The sequence below is a fragment of the Harmonia axyridis genome, chromosome 6 (assembly GCF_914767665.1).
Source record: "Harmonia axyridis chromosome 6, icHarAxyr1.1, whole genome shotgun sequence".
Taxonomy (NCBI): Eukaryota; Metazoa; Arthropoda; class Insecta; order Coleoptera; family Coccinellidae; genus Harmonia; species Harmonia axyridis.
In genome coordinates, this window is record NC_059506.1 from 8,407,849 (window position 1) to 8,432,485 (window position 24,637).

Consider the following 24,637-nt stretch of genomic DNA (forward strand, 5'->3'; position numbering starts at 1 on the left):
CATTTGCCGAAGCATAAGGTGCACAGAATAATCAAAGAGGAAAATATGTACCCGTACCACATACAACAGGTACAACGATTGGAACCTGGCGATAATGTCTTAAGCCTGAATTTTGCACATTGGATAGCAAATCACAGAGTCACTTTGTACAGAACAATATTCAGTGATGAGGCTCAATTCACCAGAGACGGTGTGTTCAATATTCATAACTCGCATATTTGGGCCGAAAATAATCCACACAGTATAAGACTGAGAAATTCACAACATAAATTTTCAGTAAATGTTTGGTGTGCTGTGATAAACAAACATTTGATTGGGCCTCATTTTTTTGACGGTCGCCTTACAAGTGCGATTTATCTAGAGATCTTACAAAATATTTTACCCGGCATGCTACAGGGAATAAATATTAGAGGAATTTATTTCCAGCATGATGGAGCTGGACCTCATTTTGGTTTGGAAGTGAGAAGTTACCTCGACAATACCTATCCAAATAGGTGGATAGGTCGAGGAGGACCTATTCCATGGCCTCCTCGATCTCCAGATTTCAACCCGCTAGATTATTTTTTATGGGGAAAATTGAAGGATATGGTATATTCTGCAGAAATCCAGTCAAGAGAACAACTGATGAACAGAATTATCAACTGTTGCGATATTTTAAGAAATAATGGCGATATGATTCGCAAGGCTGTATCCAATTTGAACATTCGGCAAGAGAAATGTATACAAGCTAATGGTTTTCATTTCGAACCACTTCTGAAATAACGTTAACTCTGCAATTCATTCGTTCCTATTTTCGTTTTTATTAGGTACTCTTCAATGTATTTTAGTTTGTTTCATTTGTTATTGTTTCGTTATCGAATGTGCTTATTAAAGCTCTGAACTTTTTTGAAAATTTTTTACTAATACTTTCGTATTTTATATTCAAACATGAGATTTTCAGTTCTCTTCATGGTGAAAAATTCAATTTTTCGAACTTTATCCAAATTCAAAAATTCATAAAAAAATAATTGTTGATGTGACAACTTTAAGCGATACCGCAAATTGAAGCATAATTTAGCTTCTTTCTGAAAAGCGAATCAATTATTTGTAATTCGAAATACAAAGTGTTTTTTTTACCCTGAACACTCTAAATGAAGATTAATGAGTCCGGCCCTGGAATAATGAAATAATTGATATCGTTCTGACTCGACCTTAGCATGTACCAATAATCTCCCAAGTTTCAATACTATTCGTCAATAAGTTTGGATTTTATGATGGTCTAAGTATTTCCATGAAGTTGGAAAATCACCCTGTATCTTTCTAGGGAAATCCAGAAATTATTTTTTTACAGTCAATCAGTAATCAGCTAGTCCAACTCTATCTCTGGTAAGAGTAGGTACAGTTATTCCCCGGACACCCTGTATTCCCCAGTGTACTCATTTCGGCCGTACGTAATAGTTGTTCAGTCCTACTCGTGTCAGCTCGTGTCTCCGATGAATCACCCGAAATTATTTCCGAGAAAAAGGGAGCAGAACATCTGGGAGTTATACTGGATGAAAGAATGAATTTTAACAAACACACACATAGAAGAAAAAGGCAAGACAATTGCACGGTAGACTGTACCCGCTGCTCAACCCTAAAAGTAAACTTTCTTTAGAAAACAAGCTAAAGATAATAAAAAAAGTGCTAATACCAAGCATTAGGTATGCAGGAGTTACATGGCGCCCCATGGTATATAACCAATCAACAAATCAGAGAAGAACTGAAAATTTAAATTATTGAGGAAATAGTCAACAAACAAACAAAGAAGACAAAAGAGACGCTAAAAAAGCATGAAAATAAGGAATTAAGAAAGATACTACAAATCAAAATAAGAATGACAGATAAGAGGAAATACCTCTTTCAAAGAACTAAATAAAAGAAAAAAGTGACATGAAGTAGGGAGGAAAGTCTCCCAACAGTAGAAAATAGAAGAAATTAAATAAGAAAGGAAACTGACAGATTGAAGACACGAAAACCTTTGTGGATTAATACCTTCATTCAATCTAATGAAAGTGACAAGGAAATTTGGCGTTCGGAATGGAGTTCTTGTAATGTCTCCAACAAAAGTCTAATCGTTGATCCTTCAAATGAAGTTCTAGGTTTCAATCTTTCTGGGAAAAGGGGAATTTTCCAAGGAGATTCATTGAGTCCCTTATGGTTCTGCTTGTCGCTGAACCCCCTTTCTAAACAACTGAATGCTACTGAAAAACGTTTTAATGTCAAAGGCAATAGAAATACTATTGCACTCAATCATTTGCTATACATGGATGACCTAAAACTTATAAGAGGCGACAAAATCCACTTGCAAATTGTGGTCAAACTGGTGGAAATTTTTTCGAAAGACGAGGTGTTGAAATTCGGACTGGACAAGTGTCGTACTGTTAGCGTAGTGCGAGGAAAAATCCAAGATGAACCGATCGCTCTTTCCAATGGACAGGAAATAGAAGCAATGAAATCGGACGATCTTTATAAATATCTAGGAATGAAACAAAACCGACCAATAAACTATCAAAGAATGAAGTAAGACTTAACAACTGAGTTCATCAGGAGAATCAACAAAATTTTAAAACATCTGAATAATCCGGGAGATGCTATGTTAAACTTTCAGGATTCTGTTTCACAATATTTACTTTAATTGCAAAAAAATTGCTCCTAATGTACCAATTGTTTTCGTTTTTTCATTTGAATGTATTATCGAACCTATTCAATAAAATCTGCTCTAATTACAAAGCATACATCTCCCACGTCATATGTCCAAATTAACCTGATACTTTTTCGATGTTTGATATTAGCACGTGTATTGAACCAATATTATTCTTATCATAATGCGACAATTATGTATTTGGATATGTCTGAGAAAAATCGGAAACATTACGTTTAATGCAAACAAGAGTGATATGCATATTTGTCATTCTTACATAATGAATTAAACAGGACTCGGATCTTACACTATTTTGAAATATGGTGAAATTACTTGGTTTACAGCGGAAGCACTCGATAATAATAGTAATGTTTATTGCAGCCAATAAACAATTAAAACTTGAAAATATTTTCAATGGATTCTGTGATATAGCTTATAATTTAGGTAGAAGTCCTGAGCAAAGCAAGAGTCAATAAATACAAAAAAATTTCGATGGAAAATTGTATACAGTCCATTCAGGAATTATTGACATCCCGGGTGGCTTTGGAAAATCGAAATTAAGTTGGTACTGGCTCATTCAGTAACATTTTGAATTGCAGATTTCGGGTTGGCATTGGAAATGTCATCGACAGGAGGTTAGATTTCAGTTTGTTATTGGTTTTGATCGAAGAAATTTTGAAACTTAAAAGTTGTATCAATTTCAAACACACATTGATTAGTTTATTCGAGTATTTCTCACAGTACTGTTTGAAAAAAGAAGAAGGCAAGTCATTACAACCTGGATTATTAGTGGAAGAAAACCTGTGCAATACGATTTCACCTTCAAAGAATTATTGAATGATTTGATTGTTACCAAAAGCCGAGCCAAAAGCAACCAATATATCAGCCTGGATGAAATTTGACCAAAAAGCATGTGGATTTTAATCAATCAAAGACAACATTACATAAACTTGATTGGTTACAAGTTCAAAACAGTTAATAAAAGGAAAATTCTTATTGATAAACAGAAAAATAAAATAAGTTGAGTACGATTTTATGGTGAATACAAAGAATATTTGCAACAAAATGTGAAATTCATTTATCTGGAGGAAACTTGGTTATTTGAAAATGCCAGCATTATTCAACAGTGGACTCTAGAAAGAAAACAAAATGTCTTTCAAGTATATTCATGGTAAAAGTAGAAGGAGCACTATTTTGAATGCTGGATATTTGGATTTTTACCTGGATATTTTGTTTTGACAGTGGTGATCATGAGGATTATATAAATCTATGAAGAGAGAATTATTTCACAATTGGATTGCTAAACAAAGTCTTGGCATTGCATCTATAGTTTATTTATATTCTATATTGAAATTAAGTATTGTAATATCTGTTTTTTGTTCTTCAATGAATAATCCAAAAATCTTATGAATTTCAATTGCTTTATAGAATTTGTACTGAGTATTTAATCGAAAAATATATTCAGAAGAGTAACTTCAAGAATTTCTTCACCTCTTACCCACTTGAAGATAATAATAGAATGCAATAAAATTTTAAAACTGACAAATTAAAAATAATTTCATGCGAAAATGCTTTTAGTGAGTGAGTTAAAGCTGTTATGGGCTAAATAATTTATGTAATTTAATAGAAACTAGTATAAAACCATTTCAATAAAAAACAGAAAACTCGAGTACAAATAGTACCTATATTTTTCATACAAGTTTAATCAATCATTCATGTCATGAACAGTTTCAATAAATAGTGACTTTAGAAAGTAATTTACACATCGGCTGATGAATTGGTTCCAATTTTGAAAGTTACAGTACAACTGTGATGTCAAAATTTTTCATATACTAAATGGATTCTTTGAATTTTATTTCTGTCTTATTATGATATGGCTCTTCCATTCACTAAGCTACACTATTTAAATTTATCAACCAGTTTTTTCTGTTTTCTTCACCAGTTTAGACACCATAGTTAAAATGATCCATAAGAGTTATTTGATAAGAATTTTGCAAGCAGGTTGGTATCCAGTGTCCATCAGTAATGCAACAATTTTTGAAGAGCCTTTGGTGAAAAGGAATATGCATATTTTTATGATCTTCAATGAGATCTTTCATGGGCGACTCTTAAATGAATAAATACTCTTCATTGGATTTCCTTGAAATGAGATAGCACTTCACTATATTTTTACGTTATATTATCTGAATTTCAATTTATGAAATCATGACTGTATGCGTCCCTTCGTAGTACCCTTTCGGATACAAAAATGATGAAAATATTTTAAACTGGTTATTTCTATGATGAATCATAGCAATTTTTAGTGATATTTTTGTAACCAGAAATAAAGCCGCGACTAGACGTTCATGGCCTACTTCGATGTCAATAATTCCTGAATAGACTGTATATTAATATCATCATGTAATAACCGTTATTCAGACAAATATTTCTATGGTCCTCTTGATGCCAATGCTTTGATAGAATGCAAGAACTCTCTGCAAAACGTCTCTCCAATCCTTGCTTGTATTTCAACTTTCAACTTATTTATATCGACTACAGTAAATTGACAATTCGAGGATATCGGGTGAGGTAGTCAAACTCTATAAGACCTATCTCATTTATTGTACCATCCTAGCTTTCGGTCATCATTATGACCATCCTCAGGGAGCTTTGATATACATTCAGTAAGACAAAAACAACAACAAACATGACTTAAAACACTCACATCAATTCGAGATGTTGAGGAGTTAATAGTTAAAAATGCTTCAATGGTCTGATTATTAATCTGGAAACTACGATTTTTCATTCAGTATTCTTCATTCAGTATGCTTGTATTTCTTAGAATGAAGTGCATCTTTGAAGTGATTTTTGCAATTCTGTGAGTTTTCGTGTTATTCAATAATAAAAGGATTGTCAGTCCGATGGAAGCAAATGGACCTTTTTCATTGAATAAACCACTCGGAAGATAATATAGACATCCAGTGCTGGTGGACTAATATTAAAAATCACATGTGTGAGTCTCGTTTTTTATAATTGTGTATTGAACAGTTCTTTTGGGTAATAGATTAGTGGACGCGACATGTCAACGGAACAGTCGTGCAAATATTCTCGAAATGAATGATTTTTCCTAGTTGACATGGGTAATGTAGCACAATCGAAGTTAGTTATGTGTGGAGATCGACTGGTGTCAACGAAAGAGTTGTGAAACTATTCACGAAACGGATGATTACAACGTAAAATGGGATATATAACATGTTCGTGGTATTGAAGCGACCATAGTGGAAGAAGACAAGCGTTATTTTCGATTTTTTTTTTGTACTGAATGGTGCTGTATTAGGTTTGTGATACTTTGTAACATCGATGTTTTTATTGTTACATACGAAATGGGGATATATTTCCCAAAACATGTTTCAACGGATGAATTAAATTTTAAGTACATGTACTGAATATCACACAATTCATTTAAATGCTAGGCCAGCACCTATGTCATACATTTTTTGGGTTTCACAGGAATACTCGAAAATTGGAAAAACAACTCATCCCAGCACATCTTTATTTCGATTTTTGTTATGAAAATATGTGAAAAATTATGCTGCACTAATGAGAAGTTTCCCCTGACATTTCCGTAAAAAAAATTCAAGAAAATAAGTCCTGCACTTCAAATACTTTTGCTACATTTGTGCAGTTGCCTTGGTCTGGTCAGATTTTCAGAAATAACTCTCTACTTTTTCTTCAAAGAATGGAAATCAGTTATCAGCTAATTATAAACTATACAGAGTTTCAACCGAAGATTCCTGAGGTCAAAAGAAAAACCTTTTTCCTTTACTATTTTTTCCGATTCGTAGTATACCGGATTTTGATGGGATTTTATGTTCAGAAAAGATTCATCATATCAGTAAAAACCATATTCCGAAAATCATTTCGTCTGATTCCATTCCATTTGCTAGATATAACTGAAAGTAATATTTTTTTATGAATTTCCAACAGCCCATATCTTTTCAACAGATCCGATTTGGAAAAAAAGGAAAAGGAAGAAAGTAGGTATTTCCTTTGAGGGCAGGAATTGCGAACTGCAAAATTCTAATTTAATTCTACTGATATGTTTATTGATCACCCTGTATGACGGCGTCAATAATGGTTTCTGAATTTTCTCTATGAATGGATTATTTGCGGTTACAAATTCGGGAAAGAATCATAAAGTGGACGTACAGGGTGATCCAATATTTCCGAAAATAGAAAAAGTCCGGATCTGATTTGTTAGCGATTTCAGAAATATTGAGGGAGGGCGATAATAGAGTGAGTACACTTCAAAATTTGAAATTATTCGGTCGATTAGTTAATGAACTGTGAAATTTCACTTATAACATTAACATCACCCTGTATATAGCAAACAGCGATCTTGATACGAGTCCTCCATGATGACCTTTATTTATGTATCCATTTGTCGCATTCTTCCTGGGTTACCCTGTATATATACAGCTAATATAGTTAGGCTTTAACCTAATAGCCTATAATAGTTAGGCTTTAACCTTACTATACAGGGTCTTTCACGAGGAACCTCACCCATATTTATACGGGAAACTACTGAACGTATTTTCATGAAATTCAGCACTTATAAGTGTTTTCACGATGCTGATGAAATCTAAAATATTTTCAAGGCATGAGCACCTCCGGTTTTTCCGGAAATGACGTCAACTTCCGTTTTTCAAATTAGAACACCATTTTTTTATTGCAGAAATAGATTCCTTAGAAAATTTCAAGTTATTTTGATGTAACATTTTTCAGTTTTGGTTGGAAAATTCTCTCTGAGCGGGAAAATTCGAAAAAAAATCTAAAATAGAGCTCCGCTGAAACAAGAATAACATCGAAGTTTTTGGTCGGAAAATTTTCATTTTTGGGATTTTTCAAGATGTAAGATTGATGTATCTACTTTGAAAATCGAAATCGCGATTCATGATACAGGGGGTGAAAAAATCGCTTTCAAAGTTAGGGATGACAAAATCGTGAAAAATCAATTTTTTCAAATTGGAACCCCATTTTTTTATGGCAGATATTGAATCTACGTTAAAAAATAATGTGAGTGTATGCATCACACCCTCGCCCTAAAGTGGATATTTTCTGAGTTATTCACAAAAAACTGTTTTTCGTCTTGAATTTTCAGCTATTTCTTTTCCCTTCACGCCAAAAAGATGAAATTTTCAGGAACTGTTACTTAAACCATGTTTTAGATTTTTCACCCCTTCTTGAAACCGACTTCAAGTTACTATTAAGAGAACCATGGCAAACTCTCGAAGTTATAACTAGAGAAGATGCTCAAAGTTTTGACCGTTAATTTCTAGACATTTATTTATACGTCTCAGGAATGCTTCGTGCGTTGCTCTTCTTATTTCATCGGGAGGAAGAGATCTGCAAAGTGTTTAAAAACCAAATTGGGTTTCAAAACTATGAATCTAAAAATCTAAACAAACCTGAACGCATTTCTGACTCGTTCTATGCAGTCCTCTTTATCAGTCAGGGGAGTTGAGTAGACAATATTTTTTATCCTACCCCAAACATAATAGTCTAAAGGAGTTAAATCGGGAGAACGTGGTGGCCAAAGGTGTGGACCATTGTTCGCCAAACATCGATCTTCAAATAGCCTGTAGAGGATATTTGACACATTGAGTGAATTGTGTGGAGGCGCGCCATCTTGTTGATACCATAAGTCATTATGGTTCTGTACTAGCGGCTCAATTATTTGAGTCATATGTCAGAATATCTATCTCCTAAGGGAGAACATTCTTTAAATAATGCAAACATGTGTAGTGTTCTATCTTACCAGTTAAAGTCCCATCATAAATGTGAACATCGAGAATTCCATTATTTTTGATGGCGCAAAAAACATTGAAACTCCAGGTCTCTTGAAAGTTCCATTGTCTGAAGTGGTGGTTGTTCTCTTCATCCCAATAATGACTGTTATGCCTATTGAAAGAACCATTCTTTGTGAATTTAGATTCATCTGTCCAAATTATACAGTCCAAAAAGTTTTCATTCTCTTGAAATCGAATCATCATAGCTTCGCAAAACACTGTTCTCCTGACGAAATCAGTTTCCTTCAAATGCTGTACCCTATTGAATTTATATGGGTGCATTTTATGTTTTTTAATATTCTCCAAACACTCGATTGAGATAATCCCAGATCAATCTCGGCATCTTTGAGAGAATTTTGAGGATTCACACGAAAATATGCAAGAACTGTAATTTCGTTGTTCTCATCTTCTACTACACTTTTTTCTCTGTGTATAGTTTTCTTAACGAAAGATCCGACATTTCTCAAGTTTGTCATGGTTCTGTTAATGGTATCTCTCGTTGGTCTGGGTCGGTCAGGAAACCTCTCAATGAACAGTCGAATCGTTCTATCTACAACTTTATTACATTCTCCATGAAGTAGAATGAGATTTAAATAATCTTCATTGGTAAAATTAGGCATAGTGATCGATTTTATAACTTAATACGAATTATCACCAAATTAATAGTAAACACAAAATGCTACTGAATAAAGAGGAATTTGGCAGATGTCATTGAAAAAAAAGAATGTAAAAAATGGTAAGTTTTTGCATATGGTTCATAAGGAATTATTTATTTATCACTGGAGAGAAAACCGATGGCCGATTAGTTGAAATAAAGAGGTTTCCGATACAAATTCGAATCAAAATTCGCCATCTATTTAGGAACAACCTGTAACTTTTTTCTCTTGCATATTAGGGTTGTAAAATCTAAAACATGGTTTAAGTAACAGTTCCTGAAAATTTCATCTTTTTGGCGTGAAGGGAAAAGAAATAGCTGAAAATTCAAGACGAAAAACAGTTTTTTGTGAATAACTCAGAAAATATCCACTTTAGGGCGAGGGTGTGATGCATACACTCACATTATTTTTTAACGTAGATCCAATATCTGCCATAAAAAAATGGGGTTCTAATTTGAAAAAATTGATTTTTCACGATTTTGTCATCCCTAACTTTGAAAGCGATTTTTCACCCCCTGTATCATGAATCGCGATTTCGATTTTTAAAGTAGATACATCAATCTTACATGTTGAAAAATCCCAAAAATGAAAATTTTCCGACCAAAAACCTCGAAGTTATTCTTGTTTCAGCGGAGCTCTATTTTAGATTTTTTTTTCGAATTTTCCCGCTCAGAGAGAATTTTCCAACCAAAACTGAAAAATGTTACATCAAAATAACTTGCAATTTTCTAAGGAATCTATTTCTGCAATAAAAAAATGGTGTTCTAATTTGAAAAACGGAAGTTGACGTCATTTCTGGAAAAACCGGAGGTGCTCATGCCTTGAAAATATTTTAGATTTCATCAGCATCGTGAAATACTTATAAGTGCTGAATTTAATGAAAATACGTTCAGTAGTTTCCCGTATAAATATGGGTGAGGTTCCTCGTGAAAGACCCTGTATAAAACAATTCTCAGTCAAAATTTTTGTGAACATATTAACGTCATGAGAAAACCAAAAATGGATATTCCTTGGATAAAAAAATTGCTATGAACATAGAGCCACAAACGTTTTGTGATTTATCAACAAAAATCACATGTTCAGAAATTCGGAATGAAAAATAATTCGTTCATAAACGACAGGCCGGAACACCGACAAAGTTAATTCCCATCAAAAAGGAGCCGTATCAAAGTCATAAATATCCAGATTGACACTGAAAGACACATGCAGTCATTAGGGCTGGTCGGCTTCTCTTTGTGCCGACATAGAAACAACATGAGTGTGCCAAATAGGTTCTTGGAATAAGAATATACGGCATACAGTTCCTGTGAATTATAAGAAAGTGAAATCAACGATGGCCATGCACTAGACAGAAGAAGTATTTTTCCTCTAGTTCATCATTTTTTGATCACCTTTCCTTAGCCTCATTCATGTTGTCTTGACGAAAAAAGAATTTGTGTTAAAAGCTTTACTATTAAGAGGGAACACCAGCAGGTCCAGGTGGCTGCTCAGTCCAAAACGAAAATAGAGATATACAATATGTTACAGATTTACCGATTTTTATGGGGTTTTCACAATTCCTTGAACTATAATCTACATTGTGAAAAGTAAATATATATTTTCAATTTGTTTTCGTTTTTCGCGAAAACATAGATGATATGTACAATGTACAAAGCACTAATATATTTTTAAAAATTTTATGAAAAGACCTACCGAAAATGATCACAAAAGAGGTAAAATATAATTTGTGTTAAAAAATAATCGACCGTCGCACAGTGCTGTCCTCTATTTATTTGCTTCGAGAAAAAAGAAGATAAGGTGAATGTATAACTTCATACTTCATACGTCCTACAAAGTTTGGTCATTGCAGGAGCGCCAGAGGGGGAAAGAATGGGTACCAAAGTTTGACTTATACGCGGAAAGCCACATGGTGGTTATTCCTCTCAACATTCACCACCGAAACACGAGTTGACAACCACGCAGATCAAAAGAAACTGATTATTAGTGCCTATGGTGGGATCCTACTAATTTATTATCAATTGATACGTTAACAATCGGTTACCCTCCCTACCCCTCACCTCAGTAACTATGGCGGAAACTAAAATGAGAGGAAGGGAGGGGTACCGATTGTTAACGTCAAATTGATAATGAATTAGTAGGATCCAAACTCTGATTACGAATTCATAAAAAAAAAGCTGTTTGAACTATGTATTTTTTTTTTCGAGGAAAACAGCCCACAAGAAGCAGAGCCACAAAAAAAGTCACGTAAAACTCCAACCGACCGTGAGTGTGATTTCCCTCACAGTAGTCGACTTTTCATATTTTTATCATGTGATATTTTCGATATTAAGCTTGTTGGCATTCTCTTTGATGGGCGTTACCGACTGCTGCTGGATTTTTGCGGCGGCTTCTTTGATGTTTCCGATGTGATTTTTATTTTAATATTCTATTGAGATTCGAGATTCATACAGGTTGTTAGTGAATAAGTGCGACAAACTTTAGAAGGTGTTTCGGCATGAAAAAATAATAATATTGTCCTATTCAACTTTTGTCTGCAAATGCTTCGATATGCGAATGAAATTTGTTGGGTTTCAAGAGAAAGTTATTACGCATTTTCTGACATGCAACTAAGAATTTTATGTTCATCGTTTGCGCGGATACGGGTAATGATCTCAATTTTTTTTGAGGAGAAAATGGTTCGCCACTGAGATATTTCAAACTTACAATCAATTTTGAAGTCTTTGTTTAATTCGCGACAAAAAATCTCTCCTGGCTTTTTTCCTATCGGGCGCTATTTTTATGCCAATGAATAAAACATCTTAACGTGTATTTGTCGTTACTTCAACACAGTTTGTAGTAGCGACGCTAGTAGGCTAATGTTTTATTTATCTGCATAAAAATTCAAATTCTTTCAAATTCTTGCACCCAATATGAATAAAAAGGCATGAGAGATTTTTTGTCATGACATGAAAGAAGAATTCAAAAATGATTATTCGTTTGAAATATCTCAGTGGTGAACCATTTATTGTTTTTTTTTTTTAAATTGAGACTCCCCGTATCTCGGAAAACGAAGCATTTGAGGACAAAAGTTATAATGTCATTATTTTAATTTTTTCATGCAGAATCACCTCCTGAAGTTTGTCGGACTTATTCACTAACACAATGTGTTTCAGTCCATGATATAATTAATTCATATTTTCATAGTTGAATTTGTGAGAATAGAGGGTATTCCAGAATAGTACTGATATATTCTGACTCGTTCTCTTTATATTCCTATTTGGGTGTATGAGATATTCACCTCTAAAATGAAAAAATGGATTGATTTTTGTTAATTACCTTATTGAAAAGTTGCCGTCCACATGCAATGGTCTGGTGGCTAGTATATCACCGATTCAGGTTGAACTAATTAATTGATTTGAGATTTTCTATGACCAATCTTATTAGTCAATAACATTACAATAAATGATAGTAGATAAAATGAACGATGTACCTCATTTCTTCTTCTTTTTCTTCCTCTTACGTTTGGAGTAAGGTCCTGACAGAAATATATGAAAAACATTTTTCTCACCACTTATATTGATTAATTTAGAACGATAGGGTACCACAACATTTAAGAAAAATATGTTTTCAATTTTTTTATGATGCAAGTTGTAAATGTTTTAATTTAAAAGGTGCTTGATTTTTATGGTTTTAAGGTAGATGTCGATGAAGAAAGATTATTCCACTGAATAATTTTTGGAGATTCACATCTAACCTACATAGGGAGCAGATCATATATAGCAATATAGTGTAGAAACTGCAACTATGATTCTATTTACATAACATAAGGTATATTAGCAGTAGATGAAAATATGGACCTGCAGTGTTTGAATTCTAGTTTATTCATTTGGCTGATTCAGAGCGATTCAAAATTTCAGCGTGGAATTCGAAGAATTTTAACTACTTTACCAAATTCAGAGTTAATGTTATTATTTTCAAGATTTCACTGAGTTTCTTCACATACAAGTTCGAAAACTGAAAAGCAGCTTTGTTATTGTTTCACTATGAATTATTAGAATAAAATTGCAGAATTGTTGTGGGCATAATTTATTATTTAATAAATAATATTATTAAAATATTATTATAAATGTATAGGATAACTCATACAGATAGAGATAAGTCAACATTTGCTCAAGGCAATCTAGAAATTAATAACTAAAAACAATTAAATATTTTTTTAATTTAACCAAGACACGAGGGAAAAGTATACAGGAAAATAATGAAGAGTATTATAACATTTAGCTTTTTGGAGATCAAATAATCAGTTATTCAATGGTTTCTAATTACTTCGTTACAAATATTCGAAAATGCCTACCTTATTCGTATTATTTTATCAACTAAATTTTTTTTTCTCAGAAATGCAGCGACACGAGAGTCAGTGACAAGAGGATATTTTACACATTCGCAAGAACCTTACCACCGTCCAGCAAAGTATCCAAGAGTGTGGTTGCTCTTCTGAGAGCTTTCGATTGGCACCGATTCGTCGTTGTTTCAGGAGAGCATCCTGCTTCCGGAAGTGAAGTGAAAGAAGCCATAGAGGTGAGATTAATATTTCATGTAGGTAAAAAGAATTAGTCCTGGAATTTCTAAAAAAAATTTTATTATAATATTTATATTATATTTAATCGCAAGGGATTGAATATGATATGTTGATTTTATCGATATTCATATTATAAACTTCAAGCGTGCTGTTAACAAGTTTCATCAAGAAACTAAAAATTTCAAAGTCGAAAACAATAAAATAGTGACATTTTTTACGAGTAATAAAGTCTTCAGATTTTCTAAGCACAGCATGTATGGATTCTAATAAGAATTAATTTCAGACCAAATTTGGTAAATTGATTGTATATATTTCATTGATATTTGTTATTTTTACAGGAACTCTCAAGTTACTATGGACTTATTGTGACAGATACCAAGCAGTACACAAATTATATACCCAGATATATTGAACAAATGGATAATATTGTATCTGATACTTTTGAGCGAACAAGAAGTAAGTGAAAAAAAATTTTGGGAAATCACTAGTACCGAACAATCTGTATACTACAGATCCATTTTACATATACCGTTCGAAAGACAAACTCATTTATAATGCATATTTGGCCAAAATGAAATTTCAGTATATTGCACCATAACTTTGTTACCTATATTAAATATCTGACTTTCCAATATTGGTGAAATTCTAAATAAAATTTTGTATTGAGGATTGACATCTTTCGTTTAATGCAAAAACCGAAAAAAAATCTAAAAACCTGATGAAGTGCCAATTGAAAAACGAAAATGGGGCACTCCCAAAAAAATGTAACTTATTTTAAGAAATTAGATTCCTTTCTCTTACCTTACTAATATAGCATACCGCACGATTTTGGCAGAGCTCTGTAGATCCCCACCAGTGTGTCTTCAGCTTATATGTTTGTCATTTTATTCATCTTTCAGGATAATCAGTTAGTTCGAAAGTCGAATGTTGGCCAAATTGGGGAAACTAGCACCTAGAGAGCTGGTTCTGGTAAAAGTAAAACAACCAAATAACACATTCGAATTCATTATATTATATGGATATAGATCACATAAAAGTCCCACCTTCGGTATATCTCTTGGTTCATATTTATTAATTTGTTGGGGAAAATCATCAATATAGTTGTACTAAGAAGGAACACCACCACGTGACTGCTCAGTTCAAAACGAAATTGGAGATATTTCTTGTTACAAATCATCGATTTTTATGGGGTATTCGTTCGAACAATAATTTACATTGTAGTATTTTCAATATTCAAATATTGACACGTGTTTATGTTCCCTCTCAATCAAAAAAAAGATGAAAAAAGTAATCCGAAATAATCCATTATTATGGTTGGTGTAAACACTGCAAGGCTGAGCGCTATCAAACGAATTTATCTTCTTCTTCTTCCTTATATTTCTTTAGCAAATTACTTGTTTTACTTTACTTCCTCGCACGTTCTCCCTCCCCGATTTGGGAGTTTTTTTCCACCTAGTTCACTGGCCTCCAATATTCGACTTGTTTTCTTGGTTGTAGTGAGAAAGGGTGTAATTGCCGATTTGAAGATTTTAGACTTGACTACTTCAATTCCTTATTATAAATATCAAAAATTTTACAACATTGTGTCCTTTTCCCTGCACAATATAATATACGAGGGTGAATCAAATATAAACGAGACTTTTTTTTCATATTTATTTTTATTTAGAACGCAAAAAAGAATATAGTCTATTTTTCTACAAAATCCCCTTTTTTGGAAACACATTTTTTCCAGCGGATAGGTAGCTTTCAAATCCCTTCCAGGTATAGAAAGATGCAGGTCGTGTCTGCAGCTAGGCTCATTACTATCGAATCTTTTGCCTCCCAAAGCTTCCTTGAGAGGACCAAACATGAAAGTCACAGGGGGACAGGTCTGGACTGTTAGGAGGGTGTTCCAATGTTTCCCACCCCAGTTGCTCCAATTTTTCCCTAGTTAAGGCTGCTGTATGGGGGCGAGCATTGTCATGGAGAAGAACCACTTCCCTGATCGTTAGGTCTCGTCTTTTGCTGCGATATGCAAATCGGACCTCACTCAAAACGTCGCAGTAGTAGGTCGCATTAATTGTTCTGCGTTCGTGCAAAAAATCGAGATACAGCAATCCACGCTGGTCAAAAAAAAAACGGTAACCAAAACCTTGTCAGTCAACCAACGTGACTTGGCTTTCACCAGTCCAGGTTCTCCTTGTTTTCTCCACTCCATACACGCTTGTTTAGACTCTTGGGTGTAGTGGTGCACCCATGTTTCATCACAGGTGATAATGTGAGTGAGAAATTGGTCTCCTTGCTCCTGAAATCGTGCAAGAAGACGCTCACACACCTGAAGAACTTGATTACAACAGGTTGCGCAATTGACGGAGGTATCTCTTGCTGCGAAACCGTCACGTTGGACACTGGGAGGGTAGTGGTGGTAAGCCCACGTGTTTTTCTTACTGCTGACAAACCTACCCAACAACAAACAAACGTTCTCCCTCCACTATCGTGCCTGACAGGCGAAAAGTCTCGTTTATATTTGATTCACCCTCGTATCTTAATGATATATTCGTTTTTTTTTCTCTTAGAATACAATCTCAATTCGGAAAATGATAAAATATCAATAACCAACTGAAAAAAATTCAAAAGAACCAAAACTACAAATTGAATGAACGGTTAACGAATTGAATAACTAAATTAACATAAAGACAGACGTACAGTTCGGAATTTTTGTATTTAATTATACAATTGTTCCTCATCATTGCCTTATAATCGAAAAAATTACTGAATTTATCAACTTACAACTTGTCTTATCTACAAAAATTTGCGATTGGGGAATTTCAAACGAACTGGTTGCACAGCACAACCTGGTAGTCAAATTTCCAGCTTACATATGTAGGATTTCACATATGCCTACTTATGCGTTTCGTCCCTGGCACACACACCGGACTCATCAGTGTGACTTTGGTATATTTGTTTGTGCCGTGTCACAGACGCTTGGGGAATTTATTATTATCGGGAACCGCCGGGACTCGAACCCGGCACCTTGTCGTATCTCGGTGAGTGAGTCTACACTCTTAACCTCTAGGCCACCGAGTGCTGTGTTTATTGTTGCTATGTGGAGCTTTATGAGAAGCCGCCACACATATATGTCATATGATCATGCGTTTTGTCTTTGATATTGATGTTAATACAATCATTTTAGGATCACTTTGAGTTTGCTGTTTATTACATAGGTTTTTCAAGTAATTTACCCAAGTTTCTTTTGATATACAGATTCGATTCCTATTGATCAATTAATAAGTCTCTTGTCTCCGGTTCCTTATAAGCCGCCATTTTGGAGTACACAAAATTTGACTTCATAAACAAGCAGAATATCATTAAAGGGAAATATCACAAAAAACTGCAAACAAAACTCCCAATCTTATGATCCTACCCATATTCATTTCATTATTTTACAACCGATTCAGTAATGATCGAACAGGAATATTTTCAATTATACAGAAAACAACATTTCGAAAGATTATAACACTGATTGTTACCGAAATCTTTTAACAAATTTTGTTGAGTTTTTCCACCACGTTTTTAGTGTCTTGCGTCGAGCATATTGGGTTCGAGAGTATTCATGTGAACGGACACAGGCTGGACGGACTAGTGGTTCTTAAAATTCAATTTTTTAATAACTAGAATTTGATGGAAATAATTTGGAAGTTTATATGATTCATGCCAACTAGGCATCGATTGAACCAATCGTATCAAATTTCATGAGAGCATGAAATTTGTAAAAGGTCAGTTCTTAATTGAAATTTATCGAGTTGATTTGAGTAGCGGGAATAATGACCAAAGAAATAATTGAATGGAAGGGAGTGGATTCTTGTGAAAGGCCCCTAAAACAAAATTGATATTCCATATTCCACCAACTCTTGAACGATAGACAAACATTATTGAATAAAAAACAAGACGGGATATTTCAAGTAGCCCTTCACAAGTATTCACACATGCTCATACATATAATGGATCATTATGTGGAGTAGGTAGCAAATAACGAAAGAAGAAGTTTTTATAATGGATTTCGTTGGCCTCTAAAAAGCTAAATTATGGAGCATATCATAATATTGAGCGAATGCGACGAGTTTCTGTGTCAATATTTATAGAGTTCATAATGATTATTTGATAATCCAAAGGAGATATGTATACAGATATTTTCTTCCAATTTTCGCATATTGAAATAACCTAGACATTTCAACCCACATTTGATGTCCTTATTACTGGAAGTGACGGAAACTTATTCTAGGCTGTTGACGAGATTCCTTAGCAAACTCTGCTCATTTCAAAATTTGACAACTAAATGCTGTTGTCCCTTTGATGAAATCTGATTTCATCAACTCTTTCATTTAGGGCCTATTCTTCAAAGTTGAAAAAATAAATTCTTTATCTATAGAATCCATAGGAGCGTCAAAGGCTAGAAAGATCGATAAGTGTTACAGCTTTTTGAATAGTAGGTTACCTCTTATGAGATAATGGTTGTAATCTGAAGTTATACCCCTAGAAAATTGGAGATAATTTTATGACAACCGAAAACAACAAGCTTGAGAAATTTGTCATGAAATTATGAGGCATTTGCCAATGACCCAAGAAAATAGTGTAGAAAATTTTTTGATAAAAATATATATAACGCAACACAACGAATCATTTATTTATTAAAAGTACAGTAAGTGAAAGTACAACTATCAAAATTTAACTCAACATTAGATTCGTTGATGTTCACTATTTATAACCACGCATATTACTTATGATAGAGATGTGGTGTTATTGCTAGAGATTCAAATATGGTAATTTTACCATTTGTTGTACTTCTACACCACTTTTCGCCAATTCGTTAACAACAGTGGATTTATTTATTAATTTATTATTTCTTCCAACAGGTACATTATCGCACCAATTGTCAGTTGTTTCCAGTGTCGATTTGGTACTAAGAACATTCGTGGTGAGGTAATATTGTCGCCTTATTTAGATATCAGTTTACGAAAAAGGGCAGGGCAGCTACGTCACTTTTGGGAAAAAATTACAAAATCAATCAAAATTGTTTTTAACAAAATGCGGTAAGAATTGTGACATGAATTGATGAAAAAAATGAAATAAAGCAAAGTAATTCACAAACATATGCGTGGAAATTATTTTTTCAATTGATTTTATAATGAATTGCTATCTAAGTAAGGACTGCATTTAGCCAATATTTAATAGAAGCTGAAATTAGCTGCTTGGTGCAACAGTATTTTAAACTTCTACTCAGAAGCAGAAAAAATACACAAAACAATTGGTTATATTTCAAATGTTCACATAACAATATGTTATCCGAATAAAAAATGTCCTAACCTTTAGGTATTTGTTCTGAAAGTTTCACTTAGATTTTACCTTCAATTATATTTTCACTTCAACATGTTTGCTTTCTCCATCAAATTGACGCAGGTATGACTCAAATTAAAAAATTGGATGGATTGAACGAAACTACAAGCCTGGTATCATATGAAAGAAACGAAATTTCCATTTATAAAAGATAAGCAATCGTTTTACTTCAAAAATGCTGAAAAAATTTCAAGATGGCAAAAATAAGAAATGAATTGCAAACGTGAATAATTGGCATTCGATCCGGTTCTTATTGAAACAAGCCTTATATATCATATTTTTATTTCCAAAGTAATGACAAAGGGAAATATTCTGCACGCATGTGTTGTCATTATTCAATTATTTTCAATGCCTTTTCCTCCTGGAGTCTGCATAATAAACATCAGATTGAGTAACTGAATACATCATAACACTCGAAGAACAGGAATAAATGAAGTTAATAGGAGGCGGAGAGTTCCGTTATAAAATAAATTTTCGAAGTGGAATTTTTTGATGTATACTTCTATATTACTGGATTCTGAAAATTACAGGCCCAGAGCAAATCAACTCCCTCCCTCTACCCTCTCGACGGACCTGCCTATAAACAAAAAATGTATAAAAACAAAATGCTCTTCACTGATTTGCCTTTCTTAAAAGGATGGAAAATGATTTTGTGCTCATTATAGGAATTAATTCATGAACTCAGCCGAAAACTTGATGTAGGAGTCAAAAGGGAATTTTAAGAGGTTCTCCGACAATTAAATCCACGAAAATTTTATTCTTTAACCCTCGTCCGCGTCATTTATTTCAGATTTAAGTCATCATATCTCCCACACAAACGACGGTCAATGATGTAATTTTGAGTACATTCCTAACTCTCAGAATGCTGTAACCACTGAAAAAGGCGAGTTTGACAAGCTGATTACATATCAAAACACCTAGTCGTCGAAGTCAAGTGAAGAAAGTTTTTATGGTTCCACAACTCTCCAAAAAAAAATAGGGCAGTTTACTGATGTCATTTCTGCACCACTCCAAAGCAATAAATGAACAAATAAAAAAACTGGACAACATTGCTTGGAATAATTAAACAAAAGGATTGATACGTTAGACGTGAATTCAAAATTCAAATTCCAAACCAATTTAATTACAATGTTGCTGTAAATGCTCTTTCAACTGATTGTAATTGTAGAAATAGGGAGCAATGGATTCTTTCCTGAATTAGTGCTTGTTGTTTAGTAGTATTTTTTGTACATGAAAATTCTTGTTTTGTCATGGAACTGACACTCTCTCCCTACAACTGTATTATATAATAATATTTGTCGTAAATGTTTTTTCTTATTTAAATTCAAATTATGTTTTTTTTGGTTGGAAGCCTTTGATTCTCCCAAAGTATGTTTTATATATAAGGTGTGTGAATAAGTCTTTCCCGTTTTTTTTCAAATTTTGAGCCTTTATTGTGAAAAAATGGTTACAAATGAATTATTGAAAGTATTGGCCATCGCTAGCTACAACTTTTCCCCATATCTTTCTGGCAACATACGAATCTCGTTGCGAAAAAATTCGACCGGTTTGGCCTCTATCCAGTCATCCACCCATTTTTTGGCTTCCTCGTAGGAATGGAAGTGCTGGGGTAGGATTCTGTAACTTTCGTTATCATAGCAAACGAAAGCGATAACGTTACGAAGCGAAGCTAAGCGGAGCGAATGCGGTATTCTGTAAGCGTCTTTTTCTTTATCGTTTCGTTATCTTTACGCTTTTAGTTTCGTTGTCGGAGCTTACCGACTTTACACGAAGGAACATTGGCAACGTTGCAAATAAGAAGATATTTGAGCTACTGTAGGATTCTGCAGGTTTTGATATATGAGGTACCTGAGATAATCTCCAATAAGAGCAATGAGATAAGAGTCCCTTTTATGGACTCTAGCTGTAATGTCCTTTGAATAATCCACAGTATTCAACTTGAGTATTGTCAGAAATTATATTTTGATTTATGACTCTCATTGGAAGTTACTTAACAAAGGGTTTCATACCATTTTAAACTGTTTAGTTTATCATTAAGAATGAATTAGCTAATTGAATACAGCACCTGAATGCAAATATTGAGTATTACAAAAAGTCTTATTTGAGCACTGGAAGAAATTCGAAATGGAACCTCGTTCAATGGATTATAATTTAAAACCTTCATTCTTATTCCAGTTACAAAACCTACCCATACTACATAATAAGTTCGGGGAGTCAACTAATAGTGTGTATAGGTATAAAGAAATATTCATCATGTTTTCAATGATTCTGATCATCGACGAGGAAATCTCAAGAAGAGTTCGTCTAACTCTTACAAGAGAGGAGAATAGATTTCTTCGAGATAGAAGTGATCCATTTAACTTAACGGATGAGAGATTCATAGACGTTTTCCGTTTGTCGAAACATTTAGTTCACGTTCTATTCGATGAATTGAAACCATTTATGGATAATTATTGGAGGAACACGAGAACGCCATTTGAACAGCGAATATTGATAACTCTGAGATTTTTTGCCAGTGGAAATTACCAACGAGGTATTGGACAAGAATATTTGCTAGCAGTAAGTCAACCCATGGTCAGTCGTTGTGTTAGTGAAGTGACTAAATTGGTTAACCATGTATTCCAAGGAAGAATTAAATTCCTTAATGATTCTGAGAAGACCCAAAATAAAAGGAAATTTTTTGAAAAATGTGGAATACCAGGAATAATTGGAGCAATCGACTTTACACACATAAAAATCTTGAAGCCATCAGAAGAAGAGCATTCCTTTTTGAACAGAAAAGGATATCACTCAATTAATGTGCAGTTGATTTGCAATTCTAATATATATTGTGAAGCAAAACATTCAAAATTATAACCTCGAAATCGAAATCATTCAAGTGTCATAATATGACGCTTAAGACTTGGTCACGTGGTAAAAGTAAACCAATCAAAAACGTCGTCGGACTTTTCGTAATGACAACGAACCCTAAAATGTTTCGTTATCGTCATGAGGTCGTTCTTTGCTTCGGCAAACACGACTATTGCCGAATCCCTTTACAGAATACCGAACCGAGCAAAACTGTCGTTTCGTCACGTTTTCGCTTCGCTTTGCCGTTACAGAATCCCACCACTGGGGTAGGATTCTGTAACTTTCGTTATCATAGCAAACGAAAGCGATAACGTTACGAAGCGAAGCTAAGCGAAGCGAATGCGGTATTCTGTAAGCGTCTTTTTCTTTATCGTTTCGTTATCTTTACGCTTTTAGTTTCGTTGTCGGAGCTTACCGATTTTACACGAAGGAACATTGGCAACGTTGCAAATAAGTAGATATTTAAGCTACTGTAGGATTCTGCAGGTTTTGACATATGAGGTACCTGAGATAATCTCTACTAAGAGCAATGAGATACGAGTCCCTTTTATGAACTCTAGCTGTAATGTCCTTTGAATAATCCACAGTATTTAACTTGAGTATTGTCAGAAATTATATTTTGATTTATGACTCTCATTGGAAGTTACTTAACAAAGGGTTTCATACCATTTTAAACTGTTTAGTTTATCATTAAGAATGAATTAGCTAATTGAATACAGCACCTGAATGCAAATATTGAGTATTACAAAAAGTCTTATTTGAGCACTGGAAGAAATTCGAAATGGAACCTCGTTCAATGGATTATAATTTAAAACCTTCATTCTTATTCCAGTTACAAAACCTACACATACTACAAAATAAGTTCGGGGAGTCAACTAATAGTGTGTATAGGTATAAAGAAATATTCATCATGTTTTCAATGATTCTGATCATCGACGAGGAAATCTCAAGAAGAGTTCGTCTAACTCTTACAAGAGAGGAGAATAGATTTCTTCGAGATAGAAGTGATCCATTCAACTTAACGGATGAGAGATTCATAGACGTTTTCCGTTTGTCGAAACATTTAGTTCACGTTCTATTCGATGAATTGAAACCATTTATGGATAATTATTGGAGGAACACGAGAACGCCATTTGAACAGCGAATATTGATAACTCTGAGATTTTTTGCCAGTGGAAATTCCCAAGAATATTTGCTAGCAGTAAGTCAACCCATGGTCAGTCGTTGTGTTAGTGAAGTGACTTAATTGATTAACCATGTATTCCAAGGAAGAATTAAATTCCCTAATGATTCTGAGAAGACCCAAAATAAAGGGAAATTTTTTGAAAAATGTGGTATACCAGGAATAATTGGAGCAATCGACTGTACACACATAAAAATCTTGAAGCCATCAGAAGAAGAGCATTCCTTTTTGAACAGAAAAGGATATCACTCAATTAATGTGCACTTGAAGATATTTCGAAATTAAAAAGGAACCTTATCTGTCGAATCAATTGGGTACTCCACTTTCACGCATAAAAGTTGTCCTACTCCATCGTTCTTCTTTTTTTTCTTCTTTTCTTGAAGATAACTTTCATAACGCAATTTTTCAATAATTAATAGAATGAATTTCAAACTTAATATTAAGAATTGTGATATTGTGAAGCAAAACATTCAAAATTATAACCTCGAAATCGAAATCATTCAAGTGTCATAATATGACGCTTAAGACTTGGTCACGTGGTAAAAGTAAACCAATCAAAAACGTCGTCGGACTTTTCGTAATGATAACGAACCCTAAAATGTTTCGTTATCGTCATGAGGTCGTTCTTTGCTTCGGCAAACACGACTATTGCCGAATCCCTTTACAGAATACCGAACCGAGCAAATCTGTCGTTTCGTCACGTTTTCGCTTCGCTTTGCCGTTACAGAATCCCACCACTGGTCAGCCAGGCCATGCGTCATCGATCTGAAGAGATGGTAATCAGACGGAGCAATGTCTGGACTATACGGCGGGTGGGGTAGGACTTCCCATTTGAGCGTTTCTAAGTATGTTTTCACCGGCTGTGCAACATGTGGACGAGCATTGTCATGTTGCAAAATAACTTTGTCGTGCCTGTCGGAGTATTGTGGCCGTTTTTCTCGCAGTGCGCGGCTCAAACGCATCAATTGTCGTCGATAGACCTCGCCTGTGATCCTTTCATTCGGTTTCAGAAGCTCATAGTAAACCACACCTAGCTGGTCCCACCATATACAGAGCATGAGCTTGGCGCCATGAATATTTGGCTTGGCCGTCGATGATGATGCATGGCCGGGTAGTCCCCATGATTTTCTTCGCTTCTGATTATCGTAACGGATCCACTTTTCATCGCCAGTCACGATACGATGCAGAAAACCCTTTCTTTTATGTCGCTGAAGCAGCTGTTCGCAAGTGAAAAAACGCCGTTCGACGTCTCTCAGCTTCAGTTCGTACGGCACCCAATTTCCTTGCTTTTGGATCATTCCCATGGCTTTCAAACGCTTGGAAATGGTTGTTCGGTCAACTCCCAATGCTTCAGCAAGTTCTTCTTGCGTTTGACACGAATCTTCATCAAGCAAAGTCGCCAATTCTTGATCTTCAAAGATTTGCGGCCGCCCGGAACGCTCCTTGTCTTCCACATCAAAATCGCCACTTTTGAAGCGTCGAAACCATCCGCGAACACTTGAATCATCGACACAACCTTCTCCATAA

At 34.3% G+C, this 24,637-nt stretch overlaps 1 protein-coding gene across 4 annotated transcripts in view; it reads left to right on the forward strand.

The window, feature by feature from the left end:
* LOC123682997 (guanylate cyclase 32E-like) overlaps positions 1-24,637 on the forward strand; it is a 182,272-nt gene that overhangs the window by 100,318 nt on the left and 57,317 nt on the right. For all 4 annotated transcript variants that reach the window (XM_045621889.1, XM_045621886.1, XM_045621888.1 and 1 more), the window contains 2 exons: positions 13,521-13,703; positions 14,043-14,160. In XM_045621889.1, coding sequence (XP_045477845.1) covers positions 13,521-13,703; positions 14,043-14,160 — 301 coding nt within the window. The remainder of the gene's footprint in view (positions 1-13,520; positions 13,704-14,042; positions 14,161-24,637) is intronic.